Source organism: Achroia grisella, unplaced genomic scaffold (assembly GCF_030625045.1).
Source record: "Achroia grisella isolate CSIRO2021 unplaced genomic scaffold, CSIRO_AGI_Agris_v1 utg918, whole genome shotgun sequence".
NCBI lineage: Eukaryota > Metazoa > Arthropoda > Insecta > Lepidoptera > Pyralidae > Achroia > Achroia grisella.
Genome location: NW_026713067.1, coordinates 1,473,207 through 1,495,421, shown reverse-complemented (window position 1 = coordinate 1,495,421; position 22,215 = coordinate 1,473,207). Strand labels below are relative to the sequence as shown.

At 35.5% G+C, this 22,215-nt stretch overlaps 1 protein-coding gene across 1 annotated transcript; it reads left to right on the top strand.

Annotated features, from left to right (window-relative positions):
- Positions 1 to 723: 723 nt before the first annotated feature.
- Positions 724 to 20,132, top strand: LOC131853997 (uncharacterized). Its single transcript, XM_059205118.1, has 15 exons — positions 724 to 820; positions 5,767 to 5,957; positions 8,044 to 8,222; positions 8,848 to 9,400; positions 10,084 to 10,234; positions 10,866 to 11,010; positions 11,373 to 11,481; positions 12,373 to 12,455; positions 12,624 to 12,715; positions 13,121 to 13,241; positions 13,350 to 13,585; positions 13,874 to 14,080; positions 18,526 to 18,652; positions 19,302 to 19,425; positions 19,912 to 20,132. The coding sequence occupies exons 1-15, from the start codon at positions 733 to 735 to the stop codon at positions 20,062 to 20,064; spliced, it is 2,559 nt and encodes an 852-aa protein (XP_059061101.1). The 5' UTR covers positions 724 to 732; the 3' UTR covers positions 20,065 to 20,132.
- The last annotated feature ends 2,083 nt before the right edge of the window (positions 20,133 to 22,215 follow it).

Sequence of the window (22,215 nt, the reverse complement as noted above, 5' to 3'; positions counted from 1 at the left end):
TCTGATCCGCATTGTCCGGTCCCCTTAGGTTCCAAGTGTGTGGAGCTGAATTCTCTATCGATGGCGAGCGATGCGATTATTATTACTGGTATTTATTTTATATAAATATAGGTTATTTTTTATTACATTCAATTACTTATTTGTATTACGAAGTTAACAATTTAAAATCTACTAAAATAGCAGATATTTCAATTAGAGGTAGCAAGGAAAACGACGTCTAAAATGACAGTCATAGACTATTTTAAAAGATCTTGACAGTAAAAGATTTCATGACTACCGAAATAATATTAGCCATTTTCTGATCTTGTATTTTGTCAAATTAGAAAACATTTATCTTGTTCGCCGTTTTAAAAATATAAATTTACTAAGGTATTTTATGACCAAGTGAAGTTTAGCTTGTTTATGGTTTGCCCAATGCGAATGCGCGGGCATTTTAAGTGTGTTGCGTAGCAACGCAGTAACAATCCAGTAGAGCAAAGCACACACTGGCTTATTAGTATTTTGACGATTTTGGTCGTTTGTTGGGCCGCAATGAGTACAATTTTAAAACAAGTGAATAAATTAAATAATAATACCTCTGGCGTAGTATAAAATTAATTAGTTAATAAAAATGTGTAACTTTTACATTTATTTTCGGACGCACAAAAATTATAAACAATAGTAATTATAAATATAAAAATATATACATTAAAGAGTTAATATTAAGTTGTATATAACGTTAATAAAAACAATATGCAAAAGTCAACATTTTTATTGAACATATTGGGAACATATATTATTAAATATGTTATTGCCAACGAATACGACAGCGACGATAAACGTAAGTCGATTAACCTATTAATAGATAAAAGCACATAAAATAAAATAGTACTTTATGATCATGAGACTATGGAGTAAATTATTTAAACTTCGCTTTATCATTACAGTAATTACTTGCTTGATAATATTCAGCGTGTAGAAATGTGTTTCACCGAATTAAAACAACTGCAAATATTTACATTTTTTTTTATTTATGCAAAATTTGTTGGTACTTATAATGTTTAATATTTTTTATCCATTATTTCTAACTATAATAAAAAAAATATAGACGCATATGACATAATCTACATTTTAAGTTTAAACAGTTTTATACTAACTTATTATTCATAAATATTTAAATATGGCTGTGTTTCCGAAATATGCAACGAATTACATAAACTTATTGCTTTACAAACCGCTTTAAAAGACCCATGTGCTGTGAGTTCGATTCTGATCCACATTGTCTTCGTTTTAATAAGAATTGAGCTACTTAAACAAAAACCGTGACTGGAACATACAACTAAGTAGGATTAGACTAAGTCATACGGTGCTGTTCATCTATGCATGATTTAACAGTTACCATAAGATCGGCTGTTAACTTGTTTGCCCTTTCAGTTACATAAAAAAAAAAGATTAGCATTCTTATGAAACTCTTACATGTTACAGATATCACTGAAGTAGATACATTTTTCCATGTTCATATCGTATGACATCTATGGTGGCCTTTTTTTTCATAACGATGCAACTAAAAACCAGCAAAAGCATGGTCGCAAAGAACATATTTATTTTATATTATTATTATTTCTTATTAATATTACAAACGTAAAAGTTTGTGATTATGGATGGATGTTTGTTAATCTTTCACGTAACAACTACTGAACGGAGTTTGATGAAACTTTACAGTAATATAGCTAAAAGATGTTATGTAAATTGGGCGAAATATAAAGATAAATGTCAAGTGTGATGGCAGACGAAGTTGCGCGGATCAGCTAGTATATCTATATATAAATGTTTTAGTCCAAGCGACTTAGTACATTCACGGTATAGGTACCTTTATCGTTGATAAAATAGTATATCGCGCAGTGACATTTCATTATAGGTAATGCGAAATAATACATGTTTATTATATGCTGCATCGTCACAAAATATCTGAACATGACGGGAGATCGTAAATGATTATATCAATCAAAAGCAGGGGTCACCACGGTCGGATGCGTGTGCGCCGCTCCGCTCCGTGCACGTCCGGTGTCCGCACAAAAGGATGCGCACGCTGACCGCGTGAAACAGTCTCCATTACAACGCTATTATATGCCATTTTGTTTGTTACCATCTACCATCAACCTGGCCTGTGTATACTCCACAATAACGAGGACCTACTGTGACTGGGGGGAGGAGGTCTTATGGATGATAATGGAATGGTGCACCCGCCTGCATTAACGGTTTGCGCTGACGAGGCACCAGGAAGGATGATAAGATGAGCATGAGGTCAGGTCAGTTAGCTCATCGTGGTAAATTCACCATGAATGAATCCACGTGGAGGACAACCTGACAAAATGAGACATATATACGAGTATATACATTGCTAGCAATAGGCTCATTAGTCCACATTACAAACAATCCCCTTCACCCTGTGCGGAGGGGGTAGTAATGAAACCCCATTATATGCGAGTGAAAGTCCCGTCAGGTCTAGTCGTTTCTGTGATCAACAAAAACAAACAGACAGACAAATTTTTAGTAATTAATTTTTATGTAAGTACTGCATATACTTTCATACGTTTTCATTTTTTCATTCTTTTTCATTTAGTAAAAAGAAATTACAAACCGAAAACTTCAATTTTATTTATCTGTTTGTATTGTTATGTATCACCATCGTAATATAATATATAATTATATGTATTGCCTACTTATGGATAAAGTTTTATGATCGTTCCTTCTACGTAACACTATGAGACACGCCTGTTATTGATCAAATAAATTGGGCTGAATTTTGAAATGAACGCCATCCCGTTACGTTATGAATTTCCAGCCTGTTATGTTACGGTGCCATAAAACTGACGTGACATGACCAATAATGTTGGTACCATCCTGTGAGCCGCACCTTTTCCGCTATGTTTATCCGCGTTTTTCGTAAACACGATTGCCAACCCCCAAATAAAATTCGAAATTCCTTAGCAATTAGTCAATAAAAACTAAAAACCAAAAGATTGCCTCAGGTATACTTTAGGTATATACATATCCCTTTAAAAAGCTTACAATACATAATAAAAATTGGCAAAAAAAATAAGTTATCAAATTTATAAGCAGCCTTACTTATACTATTTATAAAAAGTAGAAAGTGAGAATTGTTATCAAACAATTCTCACTTTCTACTTTTTATAAATACCTATCAAGGTCTAATTATTAATAGTAAATCCTGAGAGTCATTCATTCAATTTATAGGGTCATTCATAAATTAGAATCCACACATTATCACAGTGTGAAGTCACGTATTTTAAATTTCTAAAACTGATGAACTCACTAAAAAAATCTACAGTTCTGAAATTAATTTTATTATTAAATATATTATACGTATGTGTATAGCAAAACGCTTATTCGTAACGTGAACAACATTTGAGGAAATGCGTTTTCCGCCGTACAAAGCACGGCGAATGGTACGGATTGGTGCAGGCAAGTCCGCGTGGAAAGCGGATTTTAATTTATAAGAATATAGCGGGGCCACGATACATACCTACATAAAAAACAATTTGTTTTCTATATAGGTATGTATGGAGTTTCTATATTAACGTTATTCCATTAATTTAAACACTGGCATTATTATATCAAAATGGATACAGTAAAAAAAATATATTCAGCCTGTTTTTAAATTATTTCATCTATTGTCATATATTATCTAGGTTGCTTAATGGTCGGCAAAGCGTACCTCTGGTGTTTGAGACGTCCTTGGGCAATGATCACCATTCCGACGTCGTAGTATAAAAAATCTATTTTAAATATTTATTTATCAATCTCTAGTAGGTAATATACATCGGTGAAAATAGTATGTAATATGGTTAGCGCAAATTACTAGCTATGTGCCTACTAACATATTGTTAGTAACACCTGAAAGATGTATGTCATGTGGAAATAAATGGAATTTATTTTATATATACATATTATGTGTTAGTTACACCAATTTCTAAAATATATTTCACATAATATATATTATTTATGGATTTATACGAATGATATTATATACATAGAGTTGTAAAAAAATTTGACTTGCATAAGACATTTTTTTATAATTCTACAAATATCTAACTCTAGGTCCTATATGGATAAATATTTTTTTATTCTGAGCTCGCGTAAATATTTTGTTAATGTGATTGTGAATAACCTTAAAAATAAATATAAATATATTTTTTATACGGGAAGTATAAAATATATATTTATAAAAAATATTTATCATTTTGTAACTAGCTTTTGTATATAGCCAATTTAAAAAAAATATATACCAGAAACTTGACGTAGACTTGACGGCACCAATCAGTAAACTTGGGTCTACATATTCTTATATGTCTATAATATACATCTCAGGGTAATTCACACAGCGTCATCTAGTCCCAAGCTAAGCAGAACTTGTGTTGTGGGTACTGGGTATGGACAACTTATATATATTCAGTTTTTTTTTGATAATACATACATATTATATATAGAAAACACCCGCAAAGATACAAACAATCATACTCATGAATACAAATTTTTGTACTGTGCGAAGAATCGAATTCGCGACCATTGGAACTAAGGCGGTGTATTAAACCGCTAGACAACCGAGACCGTTATATATGTATATAAATATTAAATCATGTATTTCGAAGTTACACGAAGTTACAGGCGGGGCCGATAAACTTTAGTTTCCGAGATCACGCGACGAAGAGAAACCCCGGAAACGACTACCCATCACAGTTGCGATGCATCGCGTTACTCAAATACAAATGTTTTGAAATATTTCACAATGTACTGAAATGTAAATAAATATATATATTGCGTGTTACATTTATATTCATGAGTATGATTGTTTGGTTTGGGTGTTTAATATGTATATTATAACTTCGTTTGCATCACACTTATTTGACAGTTATCATTATATTTCTCCCAATTTACATAATATCATTTTAAATTATAGCCAATGTGTTATTCTGATGTATAAGCTATATTTCTGTAAAGTTTCATAAAAATCCTCTAAGTAGTTTTTGCGTGAAAGAATAACAAACCATCCAAAAAAAGTAAAAATCATCTCTACTTCATCTATACACGGCAAGATTCTTGCTCGGTTACCGAGCTATAATATTCTTCCACTCGAATATAAAAATATGATATTCTAAAGTTTATTAGAATAAATCAAATCAAATCAAAATATCTTTATTCACGTAGATCTATTAGAAACTCATGATATGTCAACTCTAACGCCAGTTTGGAGTACTTTCGATCTAAGAAGAACTGACAAGAAACTCGGCTCTTATTATTTTCAAATGAGCTTGCGCATGTTTACAAAAATACAGATTTATTTTAAATTCAAATTACGGAGAATAGAGTGACACCGGTATATGTTATTGCATTTTTGTCAAAAGGAAATACTCTAATCAGTGACCGTAAGCCAAATGGAAATAGTTCCCATAAGCAGCACCCGTAATGAAGATTATTTGTATTTCTTTTTAATAATTAGACACATGGAAACTGAAGAAATACATTTTTTTTAACTTTCGTGTTTAATATGCATTATTTATATTATTAAGCGGGTCTTAAAAAAGCTGTTGGCACCTACATTGACATTGCTGTTACTCCAGTGAGCTCGTGACCACGGCTAGTGTAACCTAGTCGAAACTAGGATGGATAGAAATAGAGGATAATAAGGAAATACTAATATTTTAATAAGACCCGGTTAATTATATAAATAATGAAGAAATACATATTAAAAGAAATAATTCTTAGTTTACATGTTCGTGTCACCGGACCAACATGAACATACTCCACGTCTCGAAGATTTCTTCTGGACGGGCTCGGGGGATGGTCCGCCGCCGCCCCCAGACCTGCCACTGCCAACTCCGCCACAACCCGCCACGCCACTCATTCGTACTACAACTGTACTCGCTACAGTGTATTTGGACTCATATCCGCCACAGGTAAGAAATTGAAAATGGTATGAAGATGCCTCTAGTCTGGAAATGGGAACAACTTATCAGGGACCCGTAGGTTAGATCATTAATTGGTCACAAGGATTTTCGAATAAATCAAATGAAGCGCGAATTAGAATTTAATATAGGTAAGCATTATTTCAACAATTAAAAAAATAACTTTATTTGTACAACATAACATGTAAAAACAAACGCCTGTGTCTGCTATAACGACTATCTCCGACGTCAAGTGGAGTATAGTAGTTTTTCCATACCCAAAGATGTAGACGCTCAGACAGCCGCCATGGACTCATGGTTAAAGAAACTACTGATATAGTCAAATGCGTCTGTCAGTGTTCCTCAGTTTCACCCATTTCAACCACCTAATATGCCAAACTGCTTACTCTGTAATTTGTGTTGTTAGAAAAATGAGTTAAGGAAGAGAAATTACAGGATATGAAGCCGTAAAGTCCTCCGAAATGGCAAATTAGTGGTATCACGAGCGTCATATGGTAACGTGATGTTACCACCTGTGGTACTGTTCATGCATATTTTTCTCTCTTTCTCCTGTAAGTAATATACTCACGCTCATACACACAACACACACATTAATTAGATATTGGGAAACACGTTCTGGTATTTATTGCATGTATATATAATTGTAAAATAATTCACCACAAAATAATTAACCTAATTGTAAAATAGTCAATTGAAGTGTACATATACTGCATATTTTTGGTATCCGCGCTCCCAGCCCCCAAGATACAGGCCTGACCTAGTTTGGGGACTACAGATAATAGAAATATATAAAAATTGTATTGTATTGTAAACATGTAAATGTAAATCTATGTAAATGTTAATCTATGTAAATAAATAAATAAATTAATTAATATAGGCGATGGTTCCCGCTAGGAGGAAGGGGATTGTTAGTAATGTGAACTATTGACTCCACTACTATATACTAGCTATATAACATGTCAGGTTGTCCTTCACGCGGTTCCCCCTAGTTACCATCCTGATAAATTCCTGGTGAATTTATCACGATGGACTAACTGCCCTAACCTCATGCTTATCAACCCTCCACTGGTGAAACAGCGTAAACTTTTAACACAAGGGGGTACACCATTCCATTATCATCCATAAGATCTTACCATCAAATAGGACGTCATCTAATTTGCGATGGCTGTAACATAAAAGAAAACTAAGTCAACGATTCAAGATTGTTTATATTTTGGCTGTCAGGTACAAATAACAGTACCTAAACTACACGAATAACCGTTCAAATGAATTAATAAAATTTATAGTCATTTAAATCCCATAAAAGTTCGTTTATTACGTACGAGCTACGGTCGTATATTTACTCTATCTTTTGGGTCGCATACAGTTCGAGTATTCATATAATACCAGCGACATTGACCTGCTTTGCTTCTTTTCATAAAATGTCGATAATGGATTTAAGTAATATTGGTAAAAAAGATTGTCGAACATGTTTTTATGATGGTACTTTTCTATAATTTCATTAATCACACTTTTTAATATGATTAAATGCAAATCAATATTATTTTTTTATAGTAATAACTTGAGTAGGTACCCAATGACGGAATTTGGCAACTGTCGCCTATAATACATATATGTGTATAACTAGCTGTTCTCACGACTTCGTCCGCGTAGAATGAAAGTGGAATTTAACTTTATTTTTCTAAAATAAAAGTGGCCTATGTTACTCCTTATTACATCAACTACCTGCTAAAAAAAGGTCCGCCAAAATAGGTCCAACCATTTCAGAGATTAGCCGGTACAAACAGACAGACAGACAAAAATTGTAAAAAATGTTATTTTGGTGTATTTATATTGGTGTACGTATTTATATTCATATGTATGTAGTAAAAAACGGTTATTTCAATATTACAAACAGATACTCCAATTTTATTTATATGTATGTGTATGTATATCGCCTATAATACATATATGTAATATGTAATATAACATATTACATATATGTCACAGTGCCCTGCCAGCGTACAATGGTCAGCGCTAGTGGGTGCACCAATCCATTATCATACATAAAAAAAATCACTTCCTAAGTACTTTATAGGCGGTGACCGATAAAACCACTGGTGAATGTGTACTCAACTGCGGAGAAGCAGTTCCTGACAGTTTGGAGCCAGAGATACCGGAAGACCGCCGGTATTGGTTGCTCACCGTCATCCAGGGTTCCACACCAGACAGCCTCCAATTAAAACTCGCCAGATTATATCAGAAAGCATTTTTAAGGTAACTTAATTATTATACGCCTTGATAGATTTTTTGTGTTGCCATTAAACGGTAAACAAGCTGACGATCTACCTGATGGTAATTGGTCGTCGTTTAAATACATTAACGTATGTCACATTATCATGTGTTGCCTGTGATACCACTCATACGTTGCTTTTCCAGAAGTCTTTATCTGTCATATTCTGTAATTTCACTGCCTAATTGCTCTTGGTCCTGCTTTACCTAGTCCTAGGATTCATGAACAATGGTTTCCTAACTTCCTTTTTACCATTTCAACTTAAGAGCCACGAAACAATGAAGTGAAATAACTTGTAGCTTCGAATTTCTACGATTTTATAATGCCATAAAATTATTTTAAACATGGACTATTATTAGTTAATAGGAATAGTAGCTGAGGACTCATAGAAAACAGAACTCTTAGACAATTAATTTGACGTTAGATACAATTTAATTTTGAATCCAAACTCAACAGAGATTTCAAATTACTGTGAAGCAATCAAGTACCTACTATTGATCTCACTGATTTTCTTTTTTAATTTGAAATTATTACCTAGGTACATAGAGGAATACATAAGAATAATACTTTAAAACATCTTACTTTATTAAGTTTCTAATAATATTTCAGACAGCAAGAACGCCATCTCGGCATTATCAAATCATTAGACGCACCAGCTGGTAGAAAGAAACATGATGTCCACTCTTTCGTTGTAAATAAAGACAATAATAATCAAATAAATTCCATCAATTCAGAAATGCCTTTCAAATATTATGATATACAGAGCTCTATAGTTAATATGGAATCCGTTACAAATGGGTTAGCTTCTGAAAGCTCAGTTACACCATCTTCTGATGTTTTATCAAATTCTTCAAGCATATTATCATTAAATTCAGAAAATGTTGAAGTCTTTTCTAATAGCAATATTAAAAACGCATCCTCAAAGTCAGAAATAAAAGCTACTACAATAAACGAAGTGGAATCATGGATATTAGTGACTCCAACTAATGTTGTAAAAAAAAGAGAAGTGTCAGATCGGGAAGAAGTGGAATATGAGAAAGAAGAGTTGATAGATATTCCATTAGAAGAAGATTCAGAGAATGGCACGATGCTATTCAAGAGGGAGATTATAAAGCCTGAGCAACAGCCACCAGTACAAGTGCACATTCAAAATATTACTGAGGTACGATAGAAAATTAATACTTTTTATTAATATAGTTAAACGGTTTTTAAGACGAATAATTTTATGATAAATGAAGGTATCTATCTCTCTCGACGACAGTCAGCTCGTGACCACGGCGGTAAATTTATTCTGTGACTTTCTCCATAGCAACAACAATTTCAATCCAAACCTTACAAAGTTTATTGAATCAATGCTTAATTAGCATATCAAAGTGCGGAACCAGTGTAATTTAGACGTGTGTAATTGAATTTAAGCCCTTAGTATATTATGTATTTACAAATGTAAATATATTATATTTATGTATAATAATAATGTAGTAGAAGTAGATGAGATAATAAGATATAAGTTATATTTTGTTTACTAGTGTTCACCCAGCGGGTGGAATTTTTTATTTGAAACGTTCATATTCAAAATTTCGACCGCTGGGCGACCACCATATGTATGCACGGCTTACAAACTGAGCTGCTAGAAACTTTTTATTTTGAAATCAGTGACAATGGGACTTTTTAACTGTCTCCACTACTTCTCCTATGTTAATATGAATGACACATAGGCCATAATTTAAAAGATATTAGTCAAATTGGGCGAAATATAGGATAAATGTGAAGTAGGTGTGATGCAGACGAAGTTGCGTGGGTCAGCTTGTGCTAGCTAATAAGATAATTTTAAATTACTTGCCACAGTCAGCGGAGTCCGGAAGCGTGCAGATAGTGTACGTGGTACTGGTGGGTGGAAGGGCAGTCCCGGCAGCAGTGGCAGCCAGAGACATGAGGCTAGTCAGGGATGCTGAAGTGGCACATGAGCTGGGTGCCGTCGTCACCACCAAGGCTGAGCGTGAGTTTTTTTTATAATAATAATATATGGTTGCTAACTATTGGCCTCATGAATACGCTCAGAGTCACTTAGAGGGCAATGGAGATGGCTATGCTTGGAGTTTCTCTGTGTGATCGTATCAGAAAAGAGGGCAGATCGTCGTGGAGAAGAACCAAATGATAATGATGAATAATATATACCCTAAACATCTTCTGTATACTGCCAAAAAATGCTGAAGTAATTGGTAATGGGTTACTCATAGCACTATTTGTATTATTATACTATTTGTACCATTTGTAAAAACATAACATTATCATGTACTTGACTTAGGCCAGTACTACATACATTATTATAAAATCAATTATAATAAAATGGTAGTACATATTAAACCGAAACATTTTTTGTGACGAGTTACTCACTTGTCAGTGTCTTGTTAAAACATGCAACACTAACGTTTACATTAAAATTTGACTGAATATTAAAAATAAGGTTTTGATATTATGTTATCAGAATGCTATAATTCTTTATAGATTATTACGGAGGCGTAGAGGCAGCCTGCGCGTATGTGGAAATCGTGAAGACATGATGTTACTAGACCCTAGCTTACTAAAATACCTATAGATTCGAATTTTTCTATAACTTTTGCCAGCAGCGTACCTGAAGGCAGCCGAAGGTCTCGAGGGTGAAGCCAGTCCTGCAGGAGTGCACGGCACCGAACTTTGGGCGCTGGCTATTGGTGCCACCGTAGCAGTACTTCTACTGCTGGTCATCATTGTACTGCTATGTATTGCTCACAGGTAAGACTTTGAGAACTTCGTACCCTAATGGCCTAACACTGATTTCGGAAAACGGAAGATCATCAGTTTGAGTCTGAGAGTAATAAAGATCTATTTCATAATAATTATTGGATACTGCGCATAGAGAAAATACAAAGAGAAAACAATATTTTGGATCATATATTGACGGGAGTCTAGAGCACACTGCTTTAATATCGAAAGGAAGTACCCAGACTTATGGAAATATTCATACTCATGATTACTAATGTTTGCATTCAAGCAAGGAATCGAATCCGCGACCATCATAAGCAAGCTGAACTAAACGGCTAGATCACAGAGCCAGTCAATTTAAAATATTAGTGTAATTTTGTGTTTATTTTCAGGAAAAAATCAATAAAATCAGCGGCCTCCCTGCGTGCGTATAGAAATGAATTGTTGAGAGAAGCTGAGCGAAACCAACTGAAGCAAGTCCATGAAGAAAAGGATGGCAGGGTTAGTCGAATTTGATCTTTATTTTGCATTAATTTAGGATTTAACTTGCATGCTGACTCGCGCAATTTCCTCTGCGTAATACATTACCCGTTTTTACAACGTTTTTGCAAATTGTAGATCATAACATTTCTCAAAAAATTGGCTATCTAACAGAAGAATAATTCTTCGATTCGAACCAGTAGTTCAGGAGATCAGCACTTTCAACCGAACAAACTCTTTAGCCCCATAATAGTTACTCAACCAGAGATTAAAGTGCTTAAATTATTGTGAATGATAGTATAATAAGCTTAACATGTTATGTAGGTGGTCGTCCTCGGTAAATAGGCTATCCAACATTAAAATTATTTACAAAATGGACGGCTCTTCAATTTTATTTATTTGTATAGACCAATGATGAGAAACATGCAGCCCGCGAGCCGCGAGCGGCCCGCCAAGCGTTCCTATAATTGAATAAATTTTTTCGATCTTCACCCATCAATATATCGTTAAAATTAATTATAATAAATAGTAGTAGGTACATACGAATCCGAATTAATTTTTCCTGACGAGTCTGAGTAACTCACTTATCGGTGACTTGTTCAATGTTCACACATGTAATACGAACGCGCCGCTTCTGCGTACCATTTTATTTTCCAAAAAAATCTTTACTGTTTTTTTAATTTTATATTTTTTCATTGTAATGTTTATTATAAATAAAGTTTCAATATGTGCGTCCGCCAAAATATTTAAAAATTGAAATTGGGCCGTCCATGAAATAGTTCTCTCAGCCCTGGTATGGATCTTTGAAAAACACATTGCATGCATATATATAGCACTCTTTCTGAGACTACACTCATTATATTATTGTTCTTATAAATAACTAATTTATGTTACTTTTTTTATTTATTGCAGCTGATCAGCGTCGTATCACCGAGTAGGACCAGACCGAGCAGTAGTACTTTATTACCTATATATAGAGCAGCCAGTGCTTCCAGGTATTTAAATATATTTTTCTATCCTCAAATATTAAAACATTTATTTAAAAACAGAAACAAAGTTTAGTGAAAAACTGTTAATAAGAAATTACAAAAAGACACTTCAATTTTGTTTATTTGTATAGGTTCAGAAGAATATAAAATTAACTAATTATTGTTACTTTGAAGTACAAGTTCATCAGGCGTGTCCGAAGTGGCAGCCGCAGTACGAAGGCGACAGAAGAAGCCCCACGCGCTCAGAATGCCGCAGAAGAAGAGAGGTTTGGATATATTATAATATCAGATAAGAATTAAAAGTATACAGAAACACTCATTTACATATATTTTTTATCTGTATTGTTTGAAAAACTAAACCCAAAATCCAGGGGTATTATTATTACTAAACAAAATCAAACACCGTAAATTGCTGCACCTACCTGAGTCACATAATGCGGAATAAATAATACAATCTTCTGCAATTAATCATACAGGAAAAAATCCAAGGCTACCGAAGACCAGGCAGACCAGGCGCCGTACTTCGTGATTGAAAAACCTCACACAGTGGTTTAGGATGAGCACCAAGTCCCTTTTAGGACTGCCATGGACAAAATAAAGATCGCCATAATCTCCAATAGGAGATGGCACCTACAGAACAAGATTATTATAACTATTTGTGTTATTTTCAGTGGGTACCACAGATAGTCTTCTGGAGGCAGCCGGTGTGGACAGTTCGGACAGTGGACAGCCGTCCGTACCACACACACCCACCTCATATCTTTCTATGCCGTCTGTCAACTCGTTCCCAAGGTGATTAGGTTTCCGTACTTATGGTTTCACACATGCTAATGGCAGCGAAATTAAACAAAATAATATAAATCCTATAAGTTATAAAAATAACTTTCATATTTTATTCAGAGGGAACATAGTAGAACCACTATCAAGGATCTTGGAGCCAGTATCGGTACGACATTTGGATGTAGACTCACCAGTCATCAGTCCTAAGTCCAAAGAGAAGGGACAAGATAGATCCAAGAACGTGGTACCTCGCAGACAGATGGCCTCACAGCTGGTCAGGTTGGGCAGTATCGACAAGGATCCAGGCGTCATCGGGCCGCTGGTCTGGGATCTACACTGCCAAAGAATTAAAGATGGTGAGTAGTTTTTTATACGTACTAATTAGGAAAAGTTACGGGATCTTACCACTCTTTAATTATTTTTATAGGGTTTCCGATATTTCGGCAGTATTTCCACCGCCATGATCATAGGTAAACTGAAGAGCAGCGGGTGTTATACGTACAATTAGTAAAAATCAAGGGACTCTTACCTTTGTATTGAGTTCCCGATATTTGGGCAGTGTTTTAACCGCCGTGGTCACAGGTAAACTAAAGTGCAGTGGGTCGATGTTAAATAAAATCATCGTGGAAAAATTATATTCCCAGCATCGAAACCATCAAGTCCAGCCAGGTCGACTGCCGATGCGGGTGATGATGGTCGCAGGGCTGCCGGTGCCGGTGCTGGTAGAATGCGGCGAAGGTTCAACGAGCTGATGGATGATGCATTCACGCTTTTCGGTAGCGCTGCATCCAGTCCCAACTCACACCGTACCTTCACGGTGGACGCGGAGAAAGGGAGAGACAGGAAACATGGTAATAATAATATATATACATATAATAACAGTATCTCAATATAATTCCCACAGACATACATAAATACATACGTCGTATATCGTCGCTTCCACAAAGCCTAAAAACAAAGATGCGTTAACAACAAACAAACAATAATCAGTGCGTTCTACCTGTTATGAGAAAAGTGTCGAAAGGTGGACACTGACGATATGACTGGTCCACCAATTCAAAATCGCTCAACAGGCTCTAGAGGGATAAAATCTGAAACGATGTAATTCGCCAGAGAACTAAGGTCACCGACATAGCTCTTCGTATATATAAGTTGAAGTGGCAATGGGCTGGTCATATCTCTCGCAGAAACGATGCTCGCTGGAATAGGCGTATTCTAAAGTGGAGACAGCAAATTGGCAAACGTAGTGTAGCACGCCCGGCAGCTAGATGGAGCGACGAAATACGTAGGGTTGCGGGTAACTGAAAGAGAAGGGCTGAAGATCGTGCCTATCGGTGTGCCTTGAGAGAGGCCTATGTCTAGCAGTGCAGTGGGCTGATGATGATGATGATGAAATACATACATAATGTACATATAAAACTCCCAGACCATTACAAACTATCATACTTATGAATACAAATGTTTGCACCGTGCGAGGACATGAACCTGCGACCATACGAAGTCCGTAGTAGAATAAACCTTCTAAGGGGAGGAGGTTGTTAGTTGTTATGACTCACACAATTATAATAACTAACAACCTCCTAGATACAGATATTAGATATTCCTAATATTTAGTAGAACACAAATCTATAATATATAAAGCTGCATTACGGTGACTCACTCACTGATTGACATAGTTGTTCTCCCAGAAGGAGCGTCCGGGGGTCGAGACGATGTATGGGGGAAATGTTCCTTTGGCTAGGGTGACCACGAGAAAATTCCGAAATTTGGGAAAATCCAAGATGGCGGACAAAGATGGCGGCTAACTTTTACAGTTTCGCTCGGATCGATTCCGTTCAAAGAGTGATTTGGCACGTCTCGGCGGGACCCAGAATATGGCGTAAAAACAAAAAATTAAAATCCAAGATGGCGGCGAAAAAATTGCCAAAAACTGGTTGAAAATTTTCTAGGGTTTCAAAAACCGAAATTCCCAGGGTAGTTGCGGGGGTGCTGGCGACACCGGTTGTAGGGCATAGGAAACTCGAAGGACCCGACCTCTAGGGAAAATTATGAAATTTCGAAAATCCAAGATGGCCGACGAGTTGGGGGCGTGTGAATTTGGTCCTAAAAATCCGGATTATTTTCAAAATCATTTTTTAGGTACAGGGCAACCCCGCAGCGAGTCGGCTTCTATGGGGCGATGATGGGTCTCGGTAAGAAGTATTGCCAGCGATAAAAAGAATTTCCGAATTTAGGGTAATTTGGGAGAAATGTCCCAAAAAGTGGGAAAAAATTTTTTCGGCATTTTTGACAAAAGAGGCATCAAGGCCTATCGAGAAACATCCCCTAAAGGGTTTTAGGTGGGTTTTGTTGGAATTTGCTGGCAACACCCATACATGGTTTGACCAAAATAGAAATTGGGGTGTCTCTCCAAAAACTGAAATTCCTAGGGTACTTGCGGGGGAGCTACCGATCCCTATTATAGGGCATTGGGAGGCTGAAAGACCCGGCCTCTAGGGAAAATTATGAAATTTCAAAAATCCAAGATGGCGACCAAGCTATGGGAGATTTAGTTTTTGGAAAAAATTTGGGATATTTTCAATCGAGTTTTTGCTGCACATGGCAACCCTGCAGCTAAACGCCACCTACTGACATGGGTAAGTCTGAGTAAGAAGATTTGCCAGGTCTAAAATTTTTCCCCGATTTTGGGTTAATTTTGGAAAAAAGTCCCATAAAGTGGGAATTTTTTTTTTTGACATTTTAAATGAAGAACTCGTTTTGGTCTACTACAAATCGTCCCCTGAAGGGTTTTAGGTGGATTTCTTCAGAATTTGCTGGCAACACCCATACATCATCGGACAAATTTTGAAATTGAGGTCTAGCTTCAAAAACTGAAATTGATAGGGTACCTACGAGTACGCTAGCTCAACGCACTGTACGGCGTCGGATAGCCGAAGGACTCGGCCTCTAGGGAAAATTATGAAATTTTAGAAATCCAAGATGGCGGCAGAGATAGGGGAGTTTTGCTTTTCGGAGAAAAATTGGGATATTTTTAAATGTAGTTTTAGGACACTTGGCAACCCCACAGCCAGTCGACTACTATGGAGAGATGATGTGTCTCAACACAAAGTATTACCTGGTATAAAAATTTTCCCCGATTTTAGGGTAATTTTTGAGATAGGTCCTAAAAAGTGGGAAAATTTTTTTTTGGACATTTCAAACAAAAGAATGATGAAAATCTGTCAAAAACAATCCCCCTATTGAGTTTAGGTGTTTTTTGTCAGAATTATCTGGCAACACCTTACATCAGTTTTCTTAGAGAATAGAACTAGAAGGAGTCGCTGAGGCTCTATACAATGTATGAACGAAATGTTTCTGTCACTAGGGTGAATATGTCAAAAGTATTAAAAAGTAAAAATCTAAGATGGCGGCCGAGTTAGGGTACTTAATTTATGTTGACAATTTTAGGGACTTTTTAAAATTCAATTTTGGGGTACAATTAATCCCTGACGCGAGTTGACTTCTATAGAGCTGGAAACTCTCGGTGGAAAATTTTACCTGGTCTAAAAATTTTCCCCGATTTTGGGGTAATTTCGGAGAAAAGTAAAAAAACGTGGGAATTTTTTTTTTCGTTAATTTGAACAAAACAGTGATGAGCATTGGTTCAAAATCATCCCCCAAAGGATCCTAGGTGGTTTTTGTCAAAATCATCTGGCAGCACCATACATCGATTTTCATAGTAAACCGTACTAAGGAACTAGAGGTGTAACCTGGGCTCTGTACAATGTATATATGAAGTGTTTCTGTCACCAAAATGTATGTGTTAAAAGTATTTAAAAAGGAAAAATCCAAGATGGCGGCCGAATTAGGATACTTTATTTATTATGACAATTTTAAGGTCTTTTTAGTAAATTCAGTTTTGTGGCACCTATCAACCCTGCAGCGAACTGACTTCTATTGAGGAATGGAAACTCTCGGTGCGAAGTATTAACTAATTTTCATAGTAAACAGTACTAAGGAAGTACTAGAAGGAGTCACCTTACATCTGTACAATGTATGGACAAAATGTTTCTGTCACCAAAGTGGATAAGTTAAAAGTATTTAAAAAGGAAAAATCCAAGGTGGCGGCCGAGTTTGAGTATTTTTTCTCTGATGATAAATTTACCTGGCTTCCCTGCAGCGAGTCGACCTTTATTGAGCCGTGGTAGATTTCGGTTCGAAATATTATCTAGGCTACAAATTTTTCCCGATTTTTGGGTAATTTTGCAAACCCAAAATGTGGGAAATTTTTATTCGACATTTTTAAACATAAAAGTGACGGGTATCTATAATAAATCTCATCTAAATAGTTTTATGCAATTTTTTGTTAAATTAGGTGGCAACACCATGCATAGATTTTCGTAGAAAGTAATATTTACTAAGGACCCACTAAAGGGACCGTGTCTCTGTACAATATATGGACGAAATATATCTGTCGTCATGTAATATATATGTCAGAAGTATCAAAATGGAAAAACCAAGATGGCCGCCAAGGTTAACTTTGAACAAAATTTGGAAGATTTTTTTATTTTGGTACATGGTAACCATGCAGCGAGTCCGCTTTTATGGGATGGCATTGAATCTCAGTATTGTCAGCCAATTGCCAATAATAACCCTAAGGCTTTTACCAAAATTATTTGGAAAACTTTACTATGAAAACCGATGTAAGTTGTTACAACGGTTTTCATAGTAAACTATTAGAAGGAGTTGACAATGTATGGACGAAATGTTTTTGTCACCCGGGTAGCTAAGCCAAAATAAAAAAAAATAAAAAGTAGAAATGGTATATAGAAAGGTAGGTTAGGTTAGGTTTTGTATTATGATCTCTACATTAGAAACTGTGAACCCAAATTAATATAGTATACAGAAAGGTAGGTAATGTGAGGTTTTGTATTGTGCCCATTGCAATAAAAATTAAAGCCACAGGTCGAAATGGTATATAGAAAGGTAGGTTAGGTTAGGTTTTGTATTGCGACTCTTACAGTAGAAATTGTGGCCTCAGGATAATATAGTAAACAAAAAGGTAGGTTAGGTTAGGTTTTGTATTGTGACTATTACAATACAAAGTTTCGCCACAGGATGGTACACGTGAAACAAAAATTCACTGTTACAATAGGAAGTCACCTAATCGTATCAAAACAGACAACTAACTCTACTTGCCAACCAAGTTTATTCGAAAAGAAAACCGTCTTCACAAAAAAAATCAACGACAACCCCTCGCGGGCCTCTTGATCTAGTTTAATTCATAAAATTAAACTGGATTGTACCTACTTTGCAGAAAGCGGAGGTAGAGAGGGTGGACGTCGCTCGCCGCTAGCTCAGGCGCGCAATGAGCTTGTGCGGTTGCCGGGGTCGCCCTACTCCGCACTTGCTACTGTACGCGGTCGCTCCGCGGACACCCATATGTAAGTATTAAAATTGTTGATTAAAATAGGATATGTAACAATGTTATCTTGCTTTTGTTGTCCAACCAGGTTTCTAGTTCTCGGCTATTTCACATAAGTTGGTTAATATACGTTACTAATTCGTTTTCTTATTAAGTATGTTATTTAAACGTTTATTTAATATGTAGGTTTATATTTTAAGTTTTAAGGCTCAATGGGCAATGCTTATATTTTAACGTTTACCATCAATGTTGCTTATCATATAAAAGAAATCTTAAAGAAACTTTACAAGCGGCGACATTGTTAAGAGCGCATTTAAGGGAGGCTATTCGAAAATGGACTCTTTATTAAAATAAGGAATGTATTTACTTTCTGTTTCATAGAGAATTTCCTAGTAATTTCTTTCTAAAACCTATTATTTAAGTTCCTTAAGTGAACAATTCAATTTTTTAATGTTATAATTTATGTATGTTACATTGGGCTTAATAATTATTATAGTAATAAATTATCTATGTTACATGGGGGATTGGGGGGTGGGGGGGGGGGGGATATAATCATCAAGACTAAGGCATGAGCACTGTAAAGTGTTTGTTTCCCATGGTACAGGGAGCACTACCAATATTACACATTCAGTTTTTTATATAGAAGACCCATATATATTCGTATACAGTAGAGAACCAGCGATGGGTACAGCAGGCCCGTCAGACGCCCGGCCTCGAACGTCGTCGACGAGGCCGACCACAGAGAGGAAGGCGCCCCCACCGGCGAGGGCCTGGGGACCCACCCCACCGCATGTAAGCAGTACACACTAGTAGTAATAATAATAGAATAATAATGTCCTTGCACAATCCACACAACGCCACCTAGACCCGAGCTGTACAGAGCTTGTACTATGGGTACTAGACAACTATATATAGATAGATATAGATTTTTTTGTATATCCATTATAAACATAGAAGATATTCAGACCGATACTATCATACTCATGAATACAAATTTTTGTACCGTGCGAGGAATTAAACCGGCGACGTAATAAAGCGATATGCTAAACCGCTAGAGTACCTAGTCCGAGCTATGACGTGCCGTCTCTTTATCCAAATTTATGTAAAGAAGTTATAGCTGTTGTTGGCCATATAAATTAAAATCGCTATTAAAATGGGTTGATAGTAGAAAGGTTAAATTTAAGGCTGTATGTTGAAATAAAAAAAAATGTTTGTATATATATATTTTTTATTTATGAATTGTTTCAATTATATTATTCACAACACTATAATGTGCAGTCGTTAACGTCTCGCCTGCCGCCAGCTCCGGCAGTGAACACGGCCTTGATCCGAGCGGAAGGTGCCCTGCCAGCGGACGACCCCGCGTTACCGCTCATATCAGCCATCAAAGATGAGATACAACGCATAAGGGACCATGCTAAACCTTCGTAACGAACTGATAATTCACTAGAATAACTATAGTTTTATAGCGATATCGTACAAAGTTATCTGCGTATATTTGTTTGTCTTACATGATCATCCTGTACATCAACATTTTTATTCACCCTCCTGAGCTAACGGTGTACGCTGGTGGGCACGAGTGGAGGATGACAGGGTGAGCACGAGGTCAGGTCAGTTAGCACATCATGGTAAATTCACCAGGAATTTATCACGATGGTTTTCAGTGGGAACCGCATAAAGGTCAACCTGACAATGTACCATACATTGCTAGTAATGACGTCCACCAGCTGTTTTCTCGTTTGAAGAGTGAAATACGCAGTGAAAATACGTGGGAAGTCCTTCACTGAACACTGCGAACTGAATAAACACTTGGCGAAATAAGACCTCAGCTTAACATCAGTCTGCAAATTTGGCTATGCAGAAGAGGAAACGCCACTACACATCCTATGTGGTTGTACTCAATCCAGAGAAGATAAAAACGATCGCTCCAAAGAATATCCTTCAATTCCTCTCCCTCACGGTTAGATAGTGAACTTTGAATAAGGGTGAGCACAATAGATCTATACAGGTCGCAGTGTTACAGGTTTTAGCACCTGACCATAACTAAACCTGCCCAAACCCCCCAATAAAAAATAAGTCGTCCAGAGTGGCAGTGAGAGAAAAAATTTCAATGGCACAAGTACTTAACATTTTTTTAAACTAAATAATTCTAGTATAAATAGTTAAAAGGTATACATCTATACGTATCTAAGTTGCTGTAGGTAAATAATAAAAATAGACCAATCATAATGAAAACTCATAATAATATGTAATTGTTTGTAAATTACTGTTTATGACATTATTGAACCTGTTATGTACAGCTTTATTTATGAAAAATTATTATACATAATACAGGAGATTTCGAAAACCAAGTCATTCCATTGTTTTAATGGAATAGTACCTTATAAGAAAACATTTAAAAATTCTTTTTCGATATTATATACAACGGTGGATAATTGATATAAATTAGGTTTTAAGATGAAGTGCAATTTTATAGTTTTAAGTAATAGTTTATGATAATATTTTGCAATAATATGGTAATCTGATTGTTACTTTATATTTTTTATTAAATATATTTGTTATAAATCAAGTACATATATATTACATTTATAATTTTTATATTCTGTTCTGATTTCTATAATTTAGAACTTATACATGTTCCCAAACTATATAAATTCAAACACTCAAGAAACTGTAATTTTTACAGTATTTTCCGTCCATTTTAAACTTAAGTCTTTAATTAAGATACACATAAATTAAATAAGATAGTAATAATGAATTGTTTTACAAACAACGGTACTCTCAGCTATGAGTAAGCTAAGTACGTAGTAATACTAAGCAAAGTATGCAAAAAATAAATAGGTTATACTAAAAAAGAACAGTCCCGACCTGTTATATCTACCCCAAAAAATATCAATGTGGAATGTGGGAAATAAATAAATAACATCCAATATTTTAGGTAAACTGTTCATAATTTAAAATATTCATGTTATATCGGTTTAGTTAATTAAAAAAATGTTGTAGTTTTCGAATCTTCTAGAAGTTGTAACTTATCTACAACATAGCTGGCAGTTGGCCTTCAGTCGCTCCATAAGTCCTTCCACGGGTTTCGAGTGCTCTAGCACTCGCCACATTTTTTTCGTCCGCTGTTAAAGTCAGTTACGGCCAATAAAATTAGAATTGTTCGAAAAAAAGCCATAATATTCTGGACTAAAAGAGATACGCTTTATGAGATGAGAGGGTACCGTATTATTAAATCAATAGACATCAATGAAACTCGATGCCAACACTTACATTGTAAGCAAGCTAATATAACTGAATAATTCTTTTTGAAATTTGTTTATAACACCTTTTTAATAAAATTGTTTTATAAATATACATCTTTTATTCAAACCTTTCAAGAAAACAACCAAATTCTGTGCAGTTATGTTTATTTTGTACTTACACAGTTGTAATATAAAAGTTCTACAGTAACTCTACTCAGTCCTAATTTTAATACAATCGGTATTTACATTTTTTATATTCCTCCGTACCTGAGCGGCTGAGCTTCGCTCGATTTTTTAGAACGCTTTATTTCAGGGAAGACGCTTATATACCTCAGAC

Bases quoted from the DNA above. Each gene is read 5' to 3' on its own strand.
- LOC131853997 (XM_059205118.1), top strand. From the start codon at position 733: ATGCAAAAGTCAACATTTTTATTGAACATATTGGGAACATATATTATT. The intron at 13,242-13,349 runs GTGATTAGGTTT...TATTTTATTCAG, and splicing joins TCTGTCAACTCGTTCCCAAG to AGGGAACATAGTAGAACCAC. The intron at 19,426-19,911 runs GTAAGCAGTACA...TATAATGTGCAG, and splicing joins GGGGACCCACCCCACCGCAT to TCGTTAACGTCTCGCCTGCC.